The sequence below is a fragment of the Aythya marila genome (genome assembly GCF_965140915.1).
Source record: "Aythya marila genome assembly, chromosome: 4".
Classification (NCBI taxonomy): domain Eukaryota; kingdom Metazoa; phylum Chordata; class Aves; order Anseriformes; family Anatidae; genus Aythya; species Aythya marila.
Genome location: NC_139045.1, coordinates 69457091 through 69482409, shown reverse-complemented (window position 1 = coordinate 69482409; position 25319 = coordinate 69457091). Strand labels below are relative to the sequence as shown.

Sequence of the window (25319 nt, the reverse complement as noted above, 5' to 3'; positions counted from 1 at the left end):
AAGCAGACCAACATGATGCACTGAAATGCCATAATCTAAGCCTCTCCATTTCTATCCAATTTAAAAACTCCATTTTGAAATTAATTTACTCCTTGACCAGGAAAATCCCTATTCCATCTGAACTAACGGAGTAAGTATGTGTTGCAATAGCCTGCAATGAATACAATATTACATTAGAGATAATTATGGTGTATGTAATCACTGAGACACTTCTGGGATCCAGCATGAATTATTCCCCAGCTCCCCAGACTAACTTGACTTCACTTCCTTTTCAGATGACCAGAAGTCTGTCCTCCACCCAGCTCTGCACATAAACACCACATTGCAGAATATGCCCCAGATTATAGATTTTCCTCAAGTAAAATTCATCAACAGACACAAGTGCAAAGCAAAATGTCATTTTATTTAATTCAAGGACTATTTTCCTTCTAGTATTGCTGAAGGGATCACCTCCTGGGGAATTGATCATTACAAAGTCCCTGTCTAAAAGTTCAAGTGCTCTTGTTGTACATTCTTTTGAACCACAGAAAACATAATGACCAAGTAGGTGGGCAGCTACTTGCAGTTTTATCCCACCTAAATTAGCATTGCTTCAGGCTAGAAAACAATTCAAGTAGTAAAATCATGGAAAATGTTAACCTTTAAGGTTACTACCATATTTTGATCAAAAAGTCCTGAATGTATGAAAAGAACATTTGTACATGTTATGAACTTTTTTTTAACCAGACGCTGTCAAAGATGGCAGTTAAGTGTTTTGGACCAGTTGTCAACCAGGTATTTAAGAGTTCTGTCTGAAGGTTTATTACCAATTTCATTATGTAATTCACTTTTCACATTAAGCTCTTTAACAAAAGCAACATATACCCGCACCAGAATCACTGTAGACAGATTTAGTTTTATAGAATGCCCTTCTGAAAATTCATTTCAAAATAGAGATGCTTTTTCTCCAGAACTGTAAAAGCCATAAAAATGCAAAATATCTGTTAGGAAATTTTATAATCAAAATTATTCCTTAATGTTCAAAATAACATTTAACCTCCTACTTTTTTGTTGTTGTTGTTGTTGTCATCCACATATTGATCAATAGACTAAACAGGTAACAATGGTTTACGTTTTTCCCCCACCTGAAACATTTCTAACACAGGCCCAAGATAGGCAATACAGAGATTCAGGGACATGGATTATGCATGGCAAAGGTAATCCTCTATCATTTTAATTTAGAACAACTCTGATTCTAGCACACAACTTTGAGTCTCAGTTGTTTTCAATCTGCTCTAGGTCCAAGTCCCCACAGTCTAGAGGAAAGATGCCCTCTTCAGTGCTCTCACAATCACTTGTGTCCTCATCGCTTTCACACACTGCAGCTGCTTTCTTATAATCCCTTGTTTTGAAGCTACCTTGGCATGACCCATGATGCCTTACTTCATCCAGCTGTTCTTTCATCGGACTGGAACCAGGGGTGATGATGTTCATAAGATCATTTGAGTCACATGGGGATGACACAATTGTCTTCATTTGTGTGTCATCATCGTCATCTTCATAATCAAGGGAGCAAAGACTTTTGGAATTTTTTAAAGTCTGCAAGTGAAAAAACATGAGTAAGTTAGCAATGATTGCACAGGAGGAGCAGAATAAATTCTCTAAGTTCTTGAATGGGTTAAGGGTATGTACACAAGTTTAGAAAGGCATACGTGTTTAAAATTACACTGGAAACAATGTGGAGAATGAAGAAAAAAGGAAGAAAGGCATTTACTTAATAAACAGTCTGGTTTTGCACAGATGTTTTGCCAATGTAGATTCAAGTTAGTGACAAAAATTAGCAGTCCCCTTCTTTCTAAGAAAAGACCAAAAACCTACCTTTACTCAACTAAATAAGGATCAACAAGCATCCGATCTGATAGATTAACTCCCCAGCAAACCCAGAGCATACCAGTTGGTAACATAAGCATTTAGGTCAAACAGTCGCACCGCAGCCTAGCCAACAATTAATTTTTCAAAGTTCCCAAATGTGCAGATAATGAGCTCCCTGGCCTCACCTCGGTGACACAAGAGCCTGCAACAAGGCAGCTGGCACATTTCGGTAACCTCAAAACAGGGGAAAGCCAAGCTCCTGCTGGAAACATCTTGCTCCAGAGACAGCTTAGTTTGTTCAAGTGGTACCCAGAAGTAAGACAAGCTCAGGAATTTGAGAGCTGTTTAAATGAGTATATTAAAAAACAAAGGGGGTGCTCACCTTGACTTAAAAGAGAAAACCTCAGTGTGCTATCTCTGCCCCTCAGATACAGGAATAAAGTGCCTGAGCTCCTCACGCAACTGAAATGGATGCTTGATGAGAATCCAAAAGCTGCAATTAACAGCAAGGCCATACAGAAAGCAGAAGCTGGATTTTAGTCTGTGCAAAACTTCTGAATTCTGTCTCTTGAATGCACACAGTGAGCAGAAATAGCCACAAAGGGCTTCTTTCTAAAGCAGTAAGAACCTGGAGAATCACGTTGTGGGGGCTCTCGATATTGTACTGGTTAAGCGCCTCCAGTCTTGCATGCACACGGTGATTATTTATTACAGCCAGATCCACAGGGAACAAAATCAACTGTTCACACCCATTTTCAACTTCCCCCCTCAGTTTGTCATTTCTTAAGTATTTTATATTTGTTAATATATTTGTATGAAATAGGAACACTACAACACTCATGATGTGTTATGAACCAGATGCTTTTCCAGAGCACTGGAAAATTTTTCTACTCCACCAGTGCACATTAGCAGCCATATGAGCAGCTTACCAGATCTGTTCAGTGGCTTTTAAACAAAAATTCATGAACTCAGAGGAAATCTACAGACATTGGCCTGCCTTGCCTGTATATGACTATCAATATATCCCTACATTCAGTCTACATAGAAAAATTATTTGAGGGAAAACTTGGGTAACAGTGAAAAGCAACACACACTTGAGTTCTGGAATTCACAGTCCAGCCAGGCTGAGGAACGAACAGGACTTGTAAGGGAGGTGGTTCACCACCACTGGAGCCTCTCCATAGCTGGGGCACTGCAGCAGTATTCCCCAAGGCTGCACCAAATGCAAACACTTCAGTGTTACGCTCTTCGCTACTGCCCAGAGGTTTGTTATGCCTATATGGTACACCACTCTTGCTCAAAGGGCTCTGCTACCTTATAATTTGTAGTAGATCTCTAGTTAGGTTTAAGGCCAGAAGGATCTGAGGGATAGCAGTGTGCCTGGGCAGACAGAAACAAGACTTCATTTAGGAGTTGGTTTATGCAATTCCAGGAACTGCATCCAAAGATCAACCTTCAGGGGGGAAAAAAAAGAAGACTGATCACAGTTCCACCAGGAGGAATTCACTGAAGTGTTAGCCTTCATCAAAACCCACATCCTATTTCAGATGTAACAAAATTGATAACCTTGCATAAGCAAAAAGCTTTATACAGCCATGTTCCCCTCCCCTGTTTTATATACCAAAAAACAGCTTTGGTATAACACACATTGCTGTTTTCAGAACACATTTTGACATAGCTCACTTGCAGCTTATGCAAGCACAAACATTTGAGCTCCTTTTTATGACTAAGAGGTGTGAATTTCTCATATTTACTTAAAAGCAAACCAGCATATTTTGAAGTAGAAAGTGTTAAAGGATATTCTAATCTTATCTCATTGCTCTGAAAAAGAGAATACATTTCCTGTTGTGCATCTCCGCATAGGGGACAGTATTTCTAGTCCTTTAAATCTTACAGTAGACATCAGGAAGGAAAGGCATCAAATAAAGGAGAGCTTTCAAAGATCTGCTTTCAGTGTTTTAGAAAGGAATTCCCGAGTCCCCCTTCAAAATATCTTTTATTCAATTTACTGCTAGAAATTAATCCAACCACACAGCTGTCTTTCTAGAAGGTTTGTGTACATAAATGGAAAATTGCCTGTTAGCTGCACTGTGCTGAAACCACTTGAATGGGAACTTTTAGCTGGTTTCAACACAACAGCAAGTGCATTCAACTGGGTCTTTGTTCACCCACTTGTCACAACCGCACCGAACTAAAAATAGGTGGATTTATTATCTCGCAGCACAATCCCGCTCCTTTCACAAAGCAAAAAGGTAGAAGTCTCAATGCATTCAAGCCCTCTGAGCTGCAGCTTGACATGTTACGCTGGTACAGTACCACACCTTTCATGCACAATTGTGCTCTGCGGGGAGCCAGCGAGGACTTGCTCAATGGTCCTCCTTCTATAAAGGATGCTGGGCTAACAAGACAAAAGAGTCCGCAGTTGGCAATGGATAGAACTCAATCAGCTAAAAGTATTCTTTTGTGCAATGGGGGGAAAAAAAAGAAACTCGGTTTTAAAAGAAGGGAGGCGATAAAATGTCTGAATATTAAGAATAAAACTTTGTACCAAAAATAATGACGGGGAGGGAAATAAAAGAAATCTCTCTAGACCCTTGCCATACAAAGCAAACAAGAAAGGCCCAGAGTAGCTTGAAAGGAAGCTAATGTCTGTACTCTTTACTAAACCTCAAGTTCAGAAAGTGATAATACATCACTTTCCAAATATAAAAAGCAATAAAAAGGTTGGGTTTTGTTTTACTAACAAAACTAGAGCATTCGCTACAGCAGTCGAGGGAAAACCAAGTCATTTGCAGGCATTAAGACCTAGGGCATAATGGGAGCAGCAGTTCTCATGCTTCTTCCCCACGCCCCCCTCACACCCCAAGCCCACCCGTTCCCCCCTCGGATTGAATGGGGTGCAGGACACAGCTGCTCCCAGGAGGTGCAGCTGCAGCAGCTGGCACCAAGAGGAGAGCAAAGGAAGCCCAGAAACCCTAAGCCCACCCTGCTGCCTCTCAGCAGGCATCTCAACAGCAATAGCAGCTCCCTGAAGCTGCAGGTTTAGGAAGAGAGGGAATTCATCACATTAAGGAGTTACCTGGCTCACCTTCTGTCCCATCCAGAGACTCCTGCCTATGACTGAACAATGTGGAGATGCTGCTTTTAGACTTATTTCACTTCCTGGACTTGCTTCTCCTACAGCTTGGTCAGACCAGCTCAAAATCAAAGGCCTCCACTGTTAGCAACTCAGAAGCACCACACATAGCATGACACATCAGCATCTCAGTCCCCTATCCCCAACAAGGTTACAGCTTAGCCTCAGCAATAACGAAGTCCAACTACATTTAAGAGAAGAGATTTGATTTACAAAGCTAAGTTGGAGACTGCAAAACTTTAAATTATGCAAACTGTCACAACAGAGCGGTACTAAACACTACATGGAATCCTGCTGAAAGCTGCCTCCTAAACATACCTCACCTGACATCACCTCCCATCACAAACAGACATGAACAGAGGTGTCCTTTCCTATAAAAGGCATTTTCAGGTCATGCATCTAATTACTTGTATTTTCAGTTCATGCATCCAATTAACTGTATTAGTATCTCTCAGGGTGGAGACATGTACAGTGTTTATTGCAAACCATCGGATTTTGTAGATTAAGAAATCTGTCCTAACGTCCGCACCTTCTAAGTAACATTAAATGAAATAGTAAAAAGTGCAGTTTATGTAACAAACAAACCCTACTGTAGAATAAACCTCCTAGCTCTGAGCATTTTGTTCACAGATAATGTTAAGAGGCTAAAGTTTGTTTTTAACTTGTATGGACTGAACTAAGGTGACTGAGGAAAAAAAAATCCCTGTTCAAAACAGAAGTGTAAAAAAATTGAGCTTTTTGTAGACAAAGAAGGTAATTCCTCTTTGCAAAAGTAAAGGACCTAGCTAAGAATCAATACAAGCTGACACGCAGCAATATGAAAGTTGTTCAGTACTTTGTCTCTGCTGTATCTTCAAAAGGTAATTTTAATTTTTTAGATGTAAGTGCCCAGGAAGGGAAGTAAACTGACATCAACTCATTTCACATCAGATGCTAAACAGGATCATGAAGTAATAGGCTTTCATCTTCCACTAGCCAGACTGTTCTAGATTTAAACATTCTGCTTTCTGGTGTAGTCTACCATGAAAGCTGATCTATTTATTGGCCTAGATTTTTTTTTAATGCTTATTCTAAATTGTGCCACAGTATCCTTGTAAAGTTTGTTTATGAGCTGTAAGAACTTGTGATTTAATTTGGCCTTTTTATTTTGTACTATTAGTTGAAGAAATATGTCCCAATGAAATAGAAATATTTTTCCGAAATGCTGAGTTTGTCTAATTACACTCACATACACAAGGATACGAGGCTATTCATCACATGAAAGAACTGACTTGAAACTACTGGGGTAGTTAAAGGTCTACAAAATGGACAGACTGGGAAGCCAGGGGAGGAAGCACCTGTGCTCAATTAAGTTTCATCATTAAGTGACAAGCTAAGCCATTTAAGCAGATTAAAGAATAGTTTGAGTATGTCAGTCTGAAGGTGTTTTCCCTACACTGGATTTAAAACACTACTGCCATTTTACATCATCTTTATCCAAATTAAATTTAGGTCTGATAGGGACAGGTTAGCAGAGCTAATAGACACTGAAAGGAACTCAGGTAGAAAGGTTTTGCAGTTTCCACAAGTCCAGCACCAGTCAACACAGAGGTCAACATTTATTATTTTTACTATTTTAAAGACAAATTAGAAGCTAAGTGAGTTGATACAATATGTAATGTAATACAGTCAAGAAAATGATTCAATGGCAATATTAGCATGAAGTGGGTCAACATATATAGTAATTTTCCCCTTATGTAGAACCCAGGCCAACATTAAACTGCATTTTTAAAAGTTTACAGTATGGAATTTTAATTAAGATGTTGGCATCTTACATTTTCCAAGTCTGTGGATTTGTGAACTGCAACCTTTCGCCTTTGCTGTTTCAGTAAGTATAAATCATGCAGTCTTTTATTATGGGAATGGGGGAGTACATTCTACAACCATCAGGCCTACCTATTTCACCTGCTTGTAATTAAGTAAAAAAAAGTTTCAACTGCTCTTAGTACCAGACCAGTAAGAATACCTACAGATGCTATGAATTATTCCATTAGCTAACAGAAGAGGTTCATACAGTGGGTTTAACTCCTATAAATTGGCCAATAATCAATATAGTGTCAGACAAAGTAAAACATGACAACATTTGCTTTGTTCAGCTGAGTAATACAGTGCAAGACTTTGGCCAGGGAGAAAAGAAATTAAGCCAAACAAGACAACTGCTAGATACAGCAGTGTTCATCTGAAACACACTGATGCATTAGAACAGAGGTTTCCCTCAAAGGGAAAAGCCCCACCACAGGCAAGACTCAAAAGGCTACTGAAGCAGCAGGGAGAGCAGGCAGAGAAAAGGGTTCTAGCTCTCCTCTTGCAGAGACAGCAGCTGCAGCCTGGGGTCTCCTGCAGCACCAAAGACTGTCTTTGCACTTTGGCTAGTTATTTTCCTGCTCCCTTTTTGACCTTAAGTACATCTCTAATATGCACAGGGGATTTATCCACTACACAGATGAGCCAAAGAGCTGGACAATGTGGAACTGGGCTAAAAAGTGCTTGAGCTGCACAAGCAGGAGGCTTCAGGCTGGCAAGTTTGCTTCAAGTACATTAGTGAGTGGTGGCGTGATGAACGAACAGCTGCAGTGTTTGTGTGTTCCTATGAGGATGAACACATCTGGTTTGGTCGTAAACTGGCACAGAGGGAAACAATGGGACCACGTGCTCTCCCAATCGGAGGTGATTCATGTTTTGCCAAGGTTGTTCCACCTTTTCCAGTTCAGAAACTTCTACCTTTCAGAAAAGAAATACGAGCTCTGGAAACAAGAAGTAATTTATAATGCACGTTACCATCTTTGTTATTAAAACTAAATCTCTACAAAGTCATTCTTTCACATTATTAGCAATAATGTTCAATTAATACACAGATGCATTTAGTTTTCTGAAATTTAAACTGGGAAAAAGGAAGCATGCACATCATTAGCATGAGCTAGACACACATCTCTTCAGACAGACAGCAATCAATACATCTCACTGCTGTAGTGGCCAGGGACATACCAACATTTGGAACAAATACACTGCCTAACAGAATAATTGCTTGCAGTATTGCAGCATTCAGGACCTGAAAAACAGAAGATCACTCATGGCAGCCAAAGAACTGGCCCTCTGGCAGAGGAATTAAGACGTGCACAGCTACCATCAGCTCTGAAATAAGCAATTCCCTGCAAAACCAGGGGTTTTACTGGGCATCCAGGTTTCTCACTAGATGCATCCTAACAAGAAGAGCAAGTGCTGCTTTGTGGAAGTACAACTGCTCGGTCACATTTTGAAATTCTCTTTGCAGTGCCCAAGTGTTCTCAAGTAACAGGGTTTAAGTGGACTGATTATGCACCAGTGTAACACAGGACAGGATTTGACCCTCGTGGCTTCAAAACATGACCATATTGGCTTCATTTCCTGCCATTTGTGTGTCATCTATTTTTATAGAGAACTTCTATTCCTGAGCACCTCAGCCAAGGTCTTATTCCTGCATGACTCTGCTATGAGCTGCAAATAATTACTTTCACAACTGAATCACACATGCACCAATTTTGAGTACATCCACACACCACCTTCTCTGTGTTCCACTGCATTCATTTTTCATCCTCAAGTCAAATATTTAAGTTGATACGATGGGTCAAATTTATAAAAAATTTGAGAGGTAAACTCCCAACCCTCATTCTAAGGCTGCCCTCATTAGTTACTGACAGATGTCAGCCTCACCTATATTATTGGGTTATGCTGGCACTCCATCATAACTAGCATTTTAAGGGATTCTATAATTGGGCCATAAAGCTCACTTCTGCCAGGGAAGGGGGGTGGGAGAAAAAGGCAAACAGTCTCAGCTTGGGAACAGTTCCCCCTTCCTCCGATCAATTTTCCACTACAGAAATACTCATCCAAAACAAAGCCTTGAGATCTCGTTAAGCAACTGCATACAGGCACACGTGGGTATACATGCGTGCAGACAAAGTACAAGTGCCGTTAGGAATCTTTTGTTCAACTCAATGCAAACACCACAATTTCACAATAAATTCTTGCAGGAGCATTAATTCAAACTGTAGGTGGACTCTGACCACTAATTACTTCCAGAGACAAGGTAAATTGAACACAACTCGTTTGTTTAGAAAGAACACAATTAGCACTGTTCACCTTCAATCTCTAATACATATATTGTTTTTTTTTTTTTTGCTTAGCATCTGATTTTGGACCATTTTGAGTGTTTTTGAAATGATGTCAAGAATACTTCTTGAGCTGCACGAGTGGCAAATCCATTACAGGTTTTTAATACTGAGTCAAATTGTGCTAAAACTTGGGCTTAGTTAAAGATACATCCAGTTTGGACAAGTCCATTTATTGGACTGAGAACCAAATCTGGAATCACAACACTTCAGCACTGGATGCTCAATAGTGTGCATTTGTGGTTTTGTTTGCTTTGTTGTTTTTTTTAAGTCAAGTCAGAAAACCATGTATATGGTATTTATCCTTCAGCTGCACTGAAAAACAATAAAATGTGTTTTAAAATACATTGTACCAAATCAGAAGACAAGCAAAGCCTAAGCAACTTGCGTGCAAGAAAGTCAATATTCAGTATTGAAACATTGTGGTAACACTAAAACTGAGCTCAGCTTCTAACAGTATGGCCAACTTCAGTTTCTCTCTCTATTTTCTAATATAATCAGCATTTGCATGAAAAAGCTACATGTTCAAGTGTTACTCACACTTTGCTTTAAGAGACTGGAAATTATTTAGACTACCATGACTTCTAAACTCCTTAGCATACTGTAACAGCCTTAAGTTTCAGTCACATCGTCTCTACTACAGTGAAAACTGAAATCAGGAAACTGGTCAGAAATCTTATTTAAAACTCAATTTCTGGTGGTACTTAAGTTTCATTGCAGAAGCATGTGTCATCATCAGCATGTAAAGAAATGTGTACTTTCAAGTATCTGAATGGATCAACTAGCTGCAGCTAACACCAAGCAATCACCTCCCAGATCACTTGCTCAGAAGGCATCTGTTTACAACTGCATTCCAATAGAAATTTACATTTAATACTGTAAAAACTCTTTTCAGTCCACATATACCTGAAAAAGAGAGCATAAGTCAGTATATTTCCTATCTTAAAACTCCAACAGGAGAACGAACTGGCATCACTAGTTGATATAGACAAACTCAAATCGGTTCATCTTCCACATGCATGGGAGAACTGCTCCGCTTATACCACAACTACATATCAGTATATATGTACAGCATGAACTGATTGATGTAACACAAGAGTAATGAAAGACGAGATGACAGTTAAACTTAAGACTTTCCAAAGTGATTTTGAACCTCCGTAGAGAAAAACCTCAGGTCAAACAATTTGTTTAAAGTCTTTCAGAAGATGGTGCACCAAGTCAAAAAGTGACTGTCGAGAGCAAGGGAAGCACATCTGCCTTACCATCAAGTTTCACAACAGTTAATATTCAGTATATGAAAGTCCAAAGCCTAGTTTCAGAATGAAAGGAATTATTTTGTTACAAAATCTTTCATTATAAAGATACACTAATTTGTTTCTGATTACCATATCACAAAAAAAATACTGAACATTAAGAGGACCCCCTTTCCCAGAATTACCTTGAGTTACTAGAAAGTAAATTATACCTCTGAGTGTAAGTTAAACAGTAACATTGGGATTTCCCCCCACCTCCAGATGGGGAAAAGTCACAGTATTAATGATAAAACACTACTAAACTCTGATAGCCACCATCTCTTGCAATTTAGAGCAAGAAACAAACCTAATCCCCTGCCACCTGCCAAAATCCAGATGGTAAAACCTGAGAAAAGTGCTCTCACCTCTTTAAACCCTCTGGTGCAGCTCAGGCACATTAACTGTAGGTACCCTATATACGATATCAAACCACAGCTCTTAACTCAATATTGTATTGTATTCCAAACAACATCACCAATAATTTTAGCATAATCCAATTTTATGACAGGCTAAGTAATAATTAAAAACGAAAATACCCACAGCTGGCTGAAACCTAGCTTGTGAGTTAATAGATGGCCCCTTTGCTCATAATGTCAAATGCAGCTGGTCTGGTACTCATTAGCTCTTTCAACAATGAACACTTACTTGCACATACGGGAACTTGCCAGAAAGGAAAAGTAAATCCACTGCAGATATTAAGCTGCCTCCTCCTCTTATTAGCGTATGGCTCAAGAAGCCCTGTAAACATGCAAAGCCAGTTGCACATCTGATGAAAAGCAACACAGCCCTGAACAGCTCTGGGCTCTGAACAGCTTATTTTTCAGGCATTTGTTACAGAACGTCAGTTACAAAAGAGTGGGAAAAAACCTTTATCCTTAATGAGATTTCCCTCCCTTTGCTATCCTCAAGGCTTATAGTGCCTCGCTGTCAGAGCACAGGGAACCTCCAGCGCAAGGGCTCACTTCATTAAACGCCGTTTCAGGCCTAATTTCACATTGTGACCCACTCTGCCGGCGCAAAGAAAGCGAGACGCCAGATGCTCTCCGCGCCTGCTACCTCTGCAGCATTTCATTCACTACTCCAAAAAAAACCTCCAAGCACCCATTCAAAACCAAGTACCCCCAGCCTGGGCTCTCCTGTCACAGGACAAAGTGCTGGCTTGTCTTCAGCTCGCGTGATGCTTGACTATCATCGCCCAGCCCAGCCTACTCCTACGGCTCTTTCGCTTCTTCCCAAGCCTGCTGGAATTTGAACTTTAAATGGATGCCCTCCATGGCAACAATAGATAAAAAACGAGCCTTTGATTGTTCATGCATTGTGGAAAAGAAAGGAGGAGATTCATCCTGGCTGTGACCTAGCAGGAACTCATCAAGCACGGCTCCCCTTCCATTGCAACGGGATGCCTTTGCCTGTAGCTACTCATTCAAGCTCCCTGTGTCTATGTTTTCCATTCAAAGAGGGTGAATTCTTCAGGTTTCCCCGTTAAGAAATTAAATGTTGATCCTATGAATGAAGGGCAACACCACGCTTGGAAAGCTGCCAAAGGGTTCTGTAACACTCAGCAGTTTGGAGTTAATTCAATACTTATTGATATCTAGCAGGATTTATAGCTGCATTATTTATAAGGAAAAAGTCACTGAGCCATATTTAGTCTCTGGTAATAAACTATTTTTAGCACCATCTGTTTTTCTAGTTTGCTCCCTTGTTTAGGCAAGAGCATACTTTTCCCCAGCTCCCTCCTCCTTACCCATTTAAAAGGATCCACAAACAAAACCTACACCAAAGCACAAGTAAGGATCACACTGAATATCTGTTGTGCAGCGAACCTCCTAATCATGATTTTGGAAGTAAAATTTGCTGACTAAGAAGTGTCAAGCTGATGCAACAGTACACGCTGTCTTCAGTTACAAAACTGAGCTTTTTTTTTATGCAAGGGGAAATGCTTTTCAGAGAAAGGACACTACTATCTAGAAAGGAACAACTGATCATTAACTGCATTAAGCCATCTGAAAAACGTTCACACTCCCAGCACTGCTTGCTTTTCTGGGCCATAGTTGCCAAGTTTCACCCTCATTAAACCCACAGATATTTTGTCACAAGTACATTCAGCCAGGCCACTGTTAGAGAAGGAAAGGAGAAGTGTAAGCAGCTGCTGCCAGCACCTTGCCTCTGTTAGATGAGGTGTTTGAAGCTGCAGCTGCCACCCAGTCAAAAGCTCCCCCAGACCTCAAATTAACTCTTCAAACTCACATTTATATTCTGCTGAGTGGGGGACGCGACACCGGCGGCCTCTGCAGCATGACAAGAGGGACAGAGTGGAGGGGTTGCTGGTTCCTCGAATTCTGAGTGAAGCAAGGCTTTGGATCCTTGCATACTGATTAAGTTCTCAGAAACACACTTGATAGAAGCAACGCATTCATCTCGCCCTCCTGCCTCAACAAAGTTTGTTTGTTAGCTTAAACAGTAGCCCAAGTATTTGAAAGCTTCGCTATTAAGTCAGATTAAGAAATTTTACTGTAGAGCAAGGCAGAAGTCTCATTAAAATATGAGCTCATGTAGTCCTTACCCTTTGTAAAGGGCAGTAAGGGTTACAAGCTGGTTTACTAGGGCTTGCAGCACAAGTCTGGCATTTCTAATAAATAGAAGAGATGCAAAAGCAAGGATAAGCCCCAGCATGTAACACACAGGTCAAAACTAAATTCCACACACACATAATGGACAAATGCATGGCTATTTTAGTGGGTTCCAATGAAGTTCTATGGACTCTGAAACACCTTCTGAGCATTCAGTTCAACACTGACATTATGTGACAGTTTGAGTGTGAAAGTAAAAACAGTACTGTCCGACTGGTAGCCCTTGGGATGCTTCCTTCCACCCTACTACTTCATTTCAGCAGATAAAATGGGGCTCAGCACTTGCAGCGGCAAGTACCACAAGCTGCCTGACAGAAGGCCTGTATGGGTACGTAATCCAGAGTAGGCCCCTGCCAGGATGCTGAGGTGTGGTGCTGGTGAGAAGGATCTCCACACACCCCAGCAGTGACCAGCATGTCCCGTCTGCTAGACAAAGCCCGGTGGCAGCTGCCCACCGTGTTCCAGGAGCAGCCTGGGCCTCTCCAGGGGCAGAGCTCCAGGCCTGAGCCATTTTGACAGGACACATCTCAAAGGACAGCCTGCCTCGACTGCAAGGAGTTCAATAAAAACTGTTCAAAGCAAAGAATCAAAGTCTGCAGTACTTTCAGTGGCCATATAAAGCACATGGACAAAAGCCAACACATACAGTAACTGTCGCAGTAAATTTAAGAGCTATTGCCAAGTATGTTTGAGAGTAAAAACTAAGCTCGCAACTTGTAGTTCAATTCCCTAAGGCTGTTGCATAACCTGCAAATATGTTACAACATGAGAACAAATTAATGCTGGTGATGAACCAGGAATGTAGTCGAAGGATCTGGAAGTCTTCAAAATGCAGCTTGCTGCAAGCATAGTACCAAAGCATTCAACTTTAATGTGGGCAAGGACACTCACTTGTTTGCACTCAGTGTCTATGTTTTATATAACCGTGCACTTCACCCACATTTGGAAGGTAGGATGTACAGCACTACTTTTACAGAGTTTATACCTTATTAGCTAGCATGCACATGTTTCATATGATTACGCAGTAAGACATGACAGAGCCTCTAACTCAGACTCTCAGAAAGCAAATGGTAAATACGATAGAAAAAAGCCAGAACAGGGCTTGTTAGAAACTGCCCATCCACCCCTCCCTTACAAGCCAGATGGCCAATGGAAAGGAAATTTATCTGCCCTTAAAAAACAGTTATCAGAAAGGACTTTGCGATTAACTCTCAAGTCCATACTTGAGAGGTGGCCCAACGCCAGTAAAAAGAACAGTGTCAAGTCAGAAAATTCTACACAAACTCCGTTTTATGTCCTAGTCCACCCAGGGAATTCTCTTCTCCACCCTGGTGCCCAGAAGGAAGGGGTCTAAGCAGTTGTGATCCACAGCTCCCACAATGAAACCCTTTCTCAGACAATATCCTTACATAGCAAGCTTATATTCAGGTGATCTACAACTGGTTACCACCATACCAGACCACATCTTGGAATATATCGGAAGCCACTAGGAGATTTGCAGTTTATCCTGGTTAAGGAGCTATTAATCTGTGAGTAAAGTCTGAATTCAACCCCATTTTAGAAATGTTCCAAATCCACCAAATTAGTATTAGCCAAAAAACAAGACTTAAAGGATTTTATAGAAGTATGCTTTTTTTTTAAAAAAAAAAAAAAAAAAGAGCTTCAAGCTTGTTATCCCACTTGCATTTTGAACAATATTACTTCAGTCTTCACTATGATCACCATTCAGCAACATGCTTCCATGTCAAGGACTCCAACTGCTGAGCATACGGGGAAAAAAGGTACAGAAGTTACATAATGTGTATAATGCTCTTTAAACAGCCACCAAGCACTATCTCTTGATATGTTCTTCCTAACTTAGTTTCAAATCTAGCCTAAAAGATTACTTAACACTGAACAAATTAATGCAACTTCTAGTTGCAGTCCCTTGACAAAATACTTCTGCTAGGAAAACAGTATGCATGCAAGTCTCCTTGAGAGTTTCTAGTAGCTTCCCATGTCCTACAACTAGTTTATTTTTCAATAGCATGCTGATTTATGCCCATTACAAATGTTTGGAGGCCCCTTGGACAAGTCTGTGTGTATACTTCACTCAAGCTGAAGGTGGGATTCAGAGTCTTTAGTTAAGATTTAAGAAGTGGGTGCATAGCTCAGGTATTGCAAGTATTTTATTTACATAAGATTACTCCCCCTCCCCAAACATTTGAGAGTGCAAGATTCTTACTATATCTAAATCTACCTTGAAACCTACCTTAAAGTTTATTAAAATTGGTTTACAATCAACCTGCCTCACTACAAGATGCAGCGAAATCATTATACTTCACATCTAGGTACCCTGTTGGCTTGAAGAGTTCAGTTCTGCCTAATTTTAAAATTGAATTCTTTCTGCTGACCACTCATCCGGGAAGAAAACTCCTCCTCAAATAACACAGTGAAGAAGCTAACCTGAATTGGGAAAACTTTTTTCTCCAGGGATAAGGCAGCAACCAAGTAGTTTGGAACTCCAAGAACAATTTAAGAGTTCCTCAAAGGATGGGGATCAATTAAGTTTTCTAGTTGAGTCAAGTCACTTCAGATCATTAATTGCTACATAACTACCTATGGTCTATACTTTTAGTAGTTAAAGTAGCTTGGGCTCAGTAACAGAGAAGATTGATTTTTTTTTTTTATTATTTTTTTTTTACTTCTTCACAGTTGTTTGAACTCTACAGGTGGTGTCTCCTCTCCCTGTGAGAGGAGCAGAACAAATTCAGTTATTTGAAAATATGAAAAGTAGAAGGTAGTATTTTTTTTAAACAGAAAGCATACATATTCTTTAGTTATAATATGAGGTGAATCTGGAAGTTAAACATTCCACTGCAAAGTTAAGCATTTCTGTATCGTATTAAATCCCATTAATCCATTCCTACTCACTTGACCTAATATACCCCACACGTACTAGGTATTAAATTTAACAAGCTTAAGATCAATTTACCAATCCAACTGAGGGCTTGCATGCCCTGAAAACACATCCTCCTATGCCAACTACGTGAGCCTCGCAAGGCCTAAAAAAAACAACAAGGTTTTTGCTCTGGGATATGCAATTTTTAAAAGCCTAGAAATTTTAAAACTTTAAGCAATTTCTGGTTCTGTAACAACATATGCAGAAGTTACAAGGGCTACCCTATCCAAGTAATATATATTTTAAAATGTTTAACACAGTGAACACCACGCACTGAGCACTTCCAGCACTATACAAATCACTGAAATCTTGAAGCCCATATTTTGGTTCAGGAAAGTATCCAGAAAAAGAATATGATCGAGGACATTCTTGATTGAGGACGTTCTCAAAAAAGCCTGCTGTGGCAAGCTTCCATGGAAAAGTAAACTCTACTTAAAAGCTGAAAGGAAGGAAAGAAGAAAAAAACACATGAAGGTTTTTAAAGACTCAGAACATCAGGAATGTCTGCTGCTGGTTTGATTTTATGGTTGTTCAGCAAGGAAGAGTCACCAGTGAGGCTCTGTGTTGACTATGGTTCAAGCACATGTGAGATCTGCCACTCCAAACACCATAGCAGTTAAAAGTAACCTTGAAACTCTACAAAATAGGACATGACAGTTAAGCCACAAGGCACCTGTCATATGCTCTGTATGATCTTATTTAAGGTCTTTCATACTACTCATCAATTGTAAAACTAGTTCCTATCACTTATTTTTAACCTACTATTTTAACCTACTACTTACATCTAAACATCCTTATAATGTACCTCCTTCTGAAAGGACAAGTTTTAACACAAAGTCAGTTGCACAACATCACCTGAGTTCAGAATTTTTACTCCTCCAGCTAAATTTATGCAACAGTATTCCTGTTCAAATACTGCAAAGATTGCAAAGTTCTTCAGTTACTTACAGTTAACATGCTTTAGTTTACAAGACAGCCAAAGTGCATACTGATCAATGTAAAAACAGAACTGAAAGCTGAGACGGTTAAAATATAACTCAACGACTAAGAGGAAGCTTTGTACTGTATCAACAACTTAGCCTGAAGAATACCTGGAATCTGCAAGAGCTTTTTCCAGAAGAGAACTTCTGCAGAGCTTCACCTGCTTCTTTAGGAAGTTGGAAGCAGCCTCTTTAGCAGGTTGGAAGCTACAACTGTTCATGAGCATGGTGCTGGATGCCCCTATCTACATTCTACCTAGGTAATGATGATGGAAGAAGGGAGAGAAAAGAATAACAACCACAAGCAAGTTTCTGTGAAGTGCTCCAACATCCAGGCAAGGGGACACTGAGTTGTGCACCAGTACTGATGGGTACCCAAGTATCTACTGAAGTGAGATCTACCATTCCTCATTCCCCTTATGCCAAGGTGTACAGCAGGCAGTGGCTCCATTACTCTGAATCCCATGTAAGAACATCAGGGCCTTACGGAGGTAAACTAGAAGCTTCTGGAAATAAACTACAAGCAAATCTTCTGAGCTGATAAAGGCAACTGATGACAACCTGAACACATTAAGCTTCCTCTCCCCTACAGCTAGGGGCAGGCAGGTTTCAGAGACAGCATTTTCTCTACCACCCATATTACAAAATCCCCAATCAATCTACATCAATAAATAAGAGGAAAAACCTCCTTAGTTCATCCTTCCACATTTCCTAACATTATGTCCTTCCATGCCTTACAAGAGGATTCAGGCTTCCTAAGTCTAGAAATACACACATCCAATTACAACACTGCTCTGTTAAGAACGGTTGGTCCCAAAGTCTTATTAATTGATGTAGTTGGGAGGTTCACAGCTGTAGGATCTAGTTTGAGAAATGAGTGCATATTAGATTATATAAAGCAGTATTTCAGAGGCAATGAACACTTCCAAGTTTTTCTAGACTTTTTTTTATAATTTTATCATAGAGAAACAAACACTCAGGAAGCCATCCTAAACTATAAACATTTTCTTGCACAATAGCCAATGTAAGAAAACTACGTGGAAAGTTTCAACACTGCAATATTTCCAGTCAAGGCAAACTATAGATACCACCACCTAGAGCATGTAAGTAACACCACCTAGAGCAATGATGTACCACCGAAACTGAAAGTTACCTAAGTTACCTATTTTCAACAGTCCTCAAAGATTTACTCAACATTTTATCTCACTGCATCATGAAACACACCAACCTTTGTGCTAGAGGTGCTTCACATTCAAACCTACTGATGTAACTAAGAATGCCCCTGTTTGCAACCCCTGTGATATAAAGATATTGGTACTTCTCAAATTTTAAAAGGAAAATGGCCATTACCAAGTGTTGGCACTTAAAGAAGTGGTCATGGCAGTCAAATGGGAAAAAGGCACTAAGAGGCGTGTGCATTCAAAGCTACTTTACAAGTCATTAGACTTAAAAATTCACAGCCTTCCCTACTTGGTAACTGTGCTACACAGGCAAGCCTCTACTAATTTGTATATCAAGGCCTTGCTAAAACTTGCCCACTTAAAATAGTTGTCAAACTCACAGTATCCTTCTGGAAAAAGGACATTTTTGAAGACCAAGTTTCCTTTGGCAATACCCTGAAGTTGTTTGTGTGAAGGAACATTGGAGCTCTTTCTAAAATCAAACTTGAGGGTGTTGCCCTCCTACAAGGAAAAGCCATTTGAAAGTCTCAAGGTATCCTTTATCAAATTGTCCTGTGTACCTTGCAATAGTTAAGCACAATGCAACTGAACACAAGTATAGGTATTGAACTCTATGATCCCTATGGCTCCCTTCCAACCCAGGATATTATGATTGTGAGTTGACCAGCGTTCATGCAGGTGGAAGCAATAGTTCCAGCAAAGAAGACAACTACCAAAAAGTTGCAAAAAAAAAAAAAAAAATACCCTTCCCCAGCTTCTGAAGTATTCTGCAGGTTTTCCTTCTCACATCATTCCTCTTTGTAATGCTCAGAAGAAAATTTTTGATGCAAAATGATTTAAGTGAATTGGCAAGAACATTAGCTCTAAAAGGTTTAGTTAAGTGTAACAAAATGTTGAAATCAGGTCTTAGTTTAGATCTCTTTATCAGTTTCTATATATAATTTGAGCACTTCAGTACTCAGGCACTTAAAGTTGACAAGCTTGCCATATTAACCCCAATGGTAGTTGCTTAGCATGCAGTTGGAACAAGCCAAAACTTGGGCTAGGAAATAAGGTCCTCCAAGTTTCACAGTTTAAAGTCAGAAGTATTAGTTTTGTTACTACAGATTTGTCAATAAACAGTCAGCAAGTCACATCTTTTCACCTAGTAAAACAAATCTTAATACAAAAGGAAATGTATCTATTACTTATTGACTTTTTCTACCTGCAAATTCTATTTCATCTCAGACAACTTGGCACTGGGCTAGAGTTCAGAACAGCTTTCCAGGAGCTCCATTTTGTTCTTCATGCCTTTGCTATGACAACAGGACCTCATCTCCAAGGTATCACCTTATTTGCTAGTTAACGCAAATATTTACTTGAACTATTTAATTGTACATTTAAACCAGACAGCTGATGCCTGATCAAAGCATTTTCCTGAAGTCAGGTACACAGCATAGCAGATGTGTTCACGTGGCAAAGCAACCGCAAAAAACCTACAGTGTGGAACCTACATCCTGGGAACAGAGCAGAGAAGCTATATCCGTGACAACAGCTCATCACCCATAAAAATGCAACACCCACCAGTACCAAAACAACAGGTATGAGTCCTCACTTAATCCTGTGTTGCCCAAATACAAGCTTTTTCATCCAAATGAATGCCTGTGATCTCAAGCACTGAAGAGCAAGTTCAGAACTGGCTCCTTCAGTTGCACAAACACAAATCAGACTAGAGCACTGTTCAGGAACCACAAAACCCAAAGACTCCAGGACCTAGGGAAAAGCGTTAGGATATACATTATTTTTTGGCCCTTTGCTTGCACTGAAAGAGAGGATTCTAAAAGCCTAGAAATGAAGCAACTAGCAACATTCAGAAGAATTGCAGTCTCATTTACTACACGTGATTTAGATTGACTTGTCTGGAAATGACAATACTGACTTCTGTCATAAAGAGTTCTTGAATTTCTTGAATTTAAGAAAATCACTAATCTTGTCTTTGAAATTGTACACTGTGAAAGTGTACAGTAAGAAAATCATTCATTCAACTACTTGATTTTTGGAAAATCCCCACATGCACTCCAGGAACATTTGAAATCCTAACCAATGGAGTGCACATTGCTGTCAAGTATCTTTTTTTCCTCCCTCCAACCCCACCAAAAAAAAGCCCCCAAGCTTAAGAGAGACTCTCAATACTTTCTACTCCCAGATACTTCTGAAATAATGGAGAAATTCCCATTGCCTTTTGCAAACTTATGCCATTCTTATTTTAAAATGGAAATTCCCCTCCACATACACACAGCTCTCCAACCTTATAATTTTAGCAACATAAAAACTCATTGCATCTGCAGCTGCATTTGTTATAAGCCTATTTTGCTCTTCCATCAAAAACCCACAGCAGTCATTTACACTGAAGTAGTCTTACTGATACAAGTAAGAAACAAGTCGTTTTCTGTAATATGTTTATACACCACACTGAATTCAAGAAGTCTTTCTGAACATCAAAAACCCCACAGAAGCCGAGTTTACTGCACCGCTCCATCGAAAGCCTAGGACCTCCTTATCTCCTCTGTGTGTACCGATCTCACAGGAAGTTTCTTGGGTGGAGACGTGAAGCAGTTTTAAAATGCCTCTAAACCGTACCTGAATTACTAGCACTAGTTCAGTTTTCCTCCACATGCTTGTGTATGCCGTTCAAAGCACCAGACCCAGATCAGAATAGGGTTCCAGAGAAAAACCACACTCCTGGCACATCTTCAGCCCTTAGAGCCTCACACAACCCTCAGCACAGCAATTAGTTGCAACTTCGAGCATATTTTTACCCACAGAGACATAATCAAAGCAGATTAATACACGTTACCATAAGCAAGATAGGTAAGGCAGCTAAACAACCAGACTTTGGTCCAAGGGGGCCCATTAACAACTGCATGACACAACTCGCCATGGAAGTTACACCTTATCCCAAAAGAAGAAAGGGTTAGTGTGGTTTTTGAAGAACTATGACATACCACTTGGCATCAAAAGCCAAAATAAAGTCTGTTAAAACCCCCTAATGGCAAAGTCGAGCTGCCTACAAAAAAATAAACTAAGCATAACTAAGCATCGAACCTCAATTGCTTACTGTGCAGAGGTAGGTAGGAAAGTTCAGAGCATCTTAATTGTTTCTTCAATATTCTCCTTCGCATCCATGCAGTGAATGGAAGCATTAACACGTGTACCATGCTTGAAGTAAGTAAGTTTGCTCCGCTCTTATGCTATCTACCTCAATAATCAGCTAAAACCTCATATATTGCTTTTGCCAGACATATACAGTACTAAGAACATTGAGTAGACATGAGAGCTAGCCAGCACACAAAATAACTGCACAATGATGGTGGCTACGCAGATAATGCATCCAAAGACTGGTTAAAAGGCACAAAATTGCCCAAAAGAGTACATCACGCTAACACAGCTCACTAGATAATGCTGAGTGGCATCAGCCACATAAGGGAATGCTAGAATACTCGAGAACCAGATTGAAATGATATCATGGACACATTTATAGAAAAGCACGAGGTCATACTATCAAGCTGCATTATGAGGAATTCATCAGTTGGAAGGGTCATAGCAGGACAAAATACAAGTAACTACAGAGAGCAACACAATCCAGCCATAAAAGGAGAGAGAACAAAGCAAAATCAGGCCCAAGGCAGAATTGTAGTGTTTCAAGGGTAGAATTTGAGGTAGGAAAGGTTCATGGCACAGCTGTTTGAAAAGAGCCCATTTTACATAGTCTATGGGAAAAAGAGGACAAATAGCAATGTAACTTCTCTAAATGTGCATATAGTAGAAGGATCAACTGGAAAGGAAGAGCTAAGGAACTAGCTCTAGAGATCATATTCATGTAAGGGCAACTGCTATAACTCACCATGAATCAGTTTAAGGAATTGCTCTTAAAATCTTATCTATTTTCTAACACAAGTCAATTGGGTTGGGAATAAATGTTAAAACTCAGTTTCACCTATAACCCATATTAGCTGGTGCTCATATGCTGTTCTTAAAGAAAAAAAGACGTCTACTTCTGCTTTATACACTTGTGTTTTGCAATGTGTTGAGGCCTAGAAACCTGTGAAATCGCTTTCAACAAAAAAGATTTAATGAGTTTGGCTATGTAACAACTCTTTTTTGGAGACTGATGTTGCTATACTATACAATCCTAACCAAGAATGTTGCAGAAGAGAAACCATGGTTGGGGGGAGAGGGTGTTACACAAGAACAAGCTTATCACAAAATTTCAAAACATATTTAAATACACCACAGAAAATGTTCTGAACACAAGTTGGTCAGTTAAGGGTGAAAGCAGCCTCCTACAAAATAAAGTGTGCTGAGAGCTGGATTTTAAATACAGTGGAATAACAAGGAAGCAACATTTAAACAGCCTGTGTGACAGGCTAGCGCTCTTCAGCAAGATCTTCATCTCCCTTGAGGAAAACAACAGTGAATGGAAACATCTATAAAAGGAACCTGCCCCAAGTTCCCTAAAGTGAAGCTTCACGTGTCTGGAGCACAACAAGAAAAAAAGTGAAATAACTAGGAGGTGGTACATTTAGTTGACCAATTAGCTTCCTAAGGGGACCAGAAAACGCATATTAGGACTAGAAAGTTAAGAATAGAAAACAAGGGTAGAAAAGGCATCACGAGCATGCATGAATGAATACTAAACTCAGAACAGGCCATCTTGCTTACTCCTCTTCAGACTTTTATCATTCACAATTTAAGTTACAGAAGTTAAAAAACAGATGCTGAAGTCATTAAAAAAATTCTTAGCTTAGTGATACTCAAACCCCTTACCTTACTTGTCAGGGAAATGAGTATCAAGCTCTACCTTAATTCTGCATACAAGATGCCTGTTCATTAGGAGAACAATAAAACAAAGCAGGTATGGATCACAACAGTGACTGATCTCCTTCCCTTTCTACCTATCAATTCCAGCTTTAACACTGAGGGATTTAACACCATGCATAGTTTGCTAACATTTCCATTGAGGTTTGTTGCTAGATTAGAGATTACAAGATTACAAATATGACTGCTAAAGAAAAAAAAAAAAGTATTTCAACATCCTGCCATTCCTTTTCATTTCCTTTCCTGTAACCCTCACTTCTATCCTTGAAATTCATGCTTGGAAAGTGTACAGTTATTCCTGTTGTAACTTTAAGGTAACACTACTATTATGCATTGCAAACCATTTTCATCACAAATTTATACTTGATCTTTATACCAAATGGATACAGATCAAGTGATCCCCATGGAATAAATGACACAGGGTCTATTTCATAGTAAGGGAAGACCTTAAAGACAGAGGGGGGGGAAAAAGTGAGCAAAGCAGCTAACATTGGCAAGCAGCACATTTTGCAGTATTTCCCATTAAATATGAAGAACAAAAAAGGTCTTTTTAGTAAACATGGGAGAAATTCAAAGCATCCCAAACCTGTCACCCATTATGTTTTGCAGGCAACGTGTTGTAATACTAGTTTGAATCTCTTCTATTTAGGTCACAATTCCTTCTACTCCCACAAGTTACAGTGCAGTGCTGTAACATGGATGGAGGAATACCCCCAAAATTGCCACTATTAGTTGGAATGAACTGGGCAATTTATTGATTTTTACTTTGTATGACTGACAACTGCTTTCAATACTACTTAGGACAAGAGTGAATGAAGTTATTTTGCAGCTGTGCAGAAAACTCCCAAGGTAGATGATCTAGCATATATCAGCAGACTTGTACCTGAAGAAATGGGCATTTATGCTTCGAAAGACGTTAAACCAAAGGCTGCACCAAAAACAGTTTCACAAATAGCACTGCTTGGGGAAATAACTGGGAAAGACAGACATTGAGATTTATTCACAGAGAGCATAAACTGAAGAGGATGGGGAAGACCTTTCTTCCCTCCTCTGTGAAATCCCAGGACCCTCTCCTGAAGTATCAAAGTCTGCTTCTTCCACCCATTGCTTTAGGGCAGTCAAACTGCTGACAGTAGTAAAGAAAAACATTATCCCCAAGCTCTGCTTGAGAACATAACTGTTGGGAAAGTTATTTTGGGAAATTCTTGTACCCTTTTGCCACAATCGTTGCTTGCTGACTGTGCCACATAACCTGTTTGCAAGGGTAAAATCATGGCTCCCCACAGGTCATTTTCAGGCCTTGGGCTAAGACAAAAAACACAGAACCATGTTAAGTTGATTACAATTTAAAGCAGTAATGTTAGAGATGGAGAAGCAGTCATCCTGTAAATAGTTGTACTAAAAGATAAGTGTGTCATAACCGGTACTGTTTCAAAAAATTATAAAAATTATCATATTTTAGAGTTTTTGTAGTGGTGTTTTTTTTTTTTTTTAAATAAAAACAAGGTCAGGAAGGGACGAATATAAAATTTAAGCCAAGACAATTGTGGGTGGGGAGATTGAAGGAGTTCACATGGCTTTACAGATGCTTAATGCTCTCAGGCCTGGTCCTCAAGCATGCAACGGCCACACTTGAGTCATCCTGCAAACTTCAGGGTTACCAGGTCCTACACCTCACTAGTCAGGGAGTATTTCCGTAGCTTGCATAAGGCAGCCTCTGCAGTCACACAGAAGTGGCTCAGTAAGCTCCTGTGTTCCTGTGGGAGCCACAGATTCTACAATCTGTTGGTCACGACACTGCTCAGAGGAGGACCAAAAAGTCAAGTCTACTGCATCTCTGGTACCTACTCACACTTATGATGAGAACAGAGGGGGAATTTAGCCATGCTCAACACCAGGAAGCACGGTCAGTTTTCTGGGCCCTTCTCTAAAAAGGAATCTAAGCAGGATTTTGACACCAAATCACACAACGTGAAAATAAAAATAGAAAGCAGCATGCCTTGATCTCACAACCAAAACCAATTCCTCCTGCTTCCAACATCCAGCTCTGCCACGCTCCCTCCAAGCAGCGCTAACAGTCCAAAACTTCCTTGTGCTTCCTCATAAGCACATGTAGGCACACACAGATCCAGTAACAGGGAAAGAAGCTGGCAAAACTTGGGAGGAAAAAAGTTCAGAGCACATGGAATTAAGTCATGAGACATCATGCTGGCTTGCCGAATTCTAGCAAACAGACATTATTTTGTAAGGATGCTTAACTG

At 39.9% G+C, this 25319-nt stretch overlaps 1 protein-coding gene across 2 annotated transcripts in view; it reads right to left on the bottom strand.

The window, feature by feature from the left end:
- Positions 1-382: 382 nt before the first annotated feature.
- Positions 383-25319, bottom strand: part of FAM53A (family with sequence similarity 53 member A) — a 68790-nt gene continuing 43853 nt past the window's right edge. For both annotated transcript variants that reach the window (XM_082760377.1, XM_082760378.1), the window contains exon 5: positions 383-1578. In XM_082760377.1, the coding sequence (XP_082616503.1) occupies positions 1255-1578 (324 nt within the window). In that variant the 3' untranslated portion in view covers positions 383-1254. The remainder of the gene's footprint in view (positions 1579-25319) is intronic.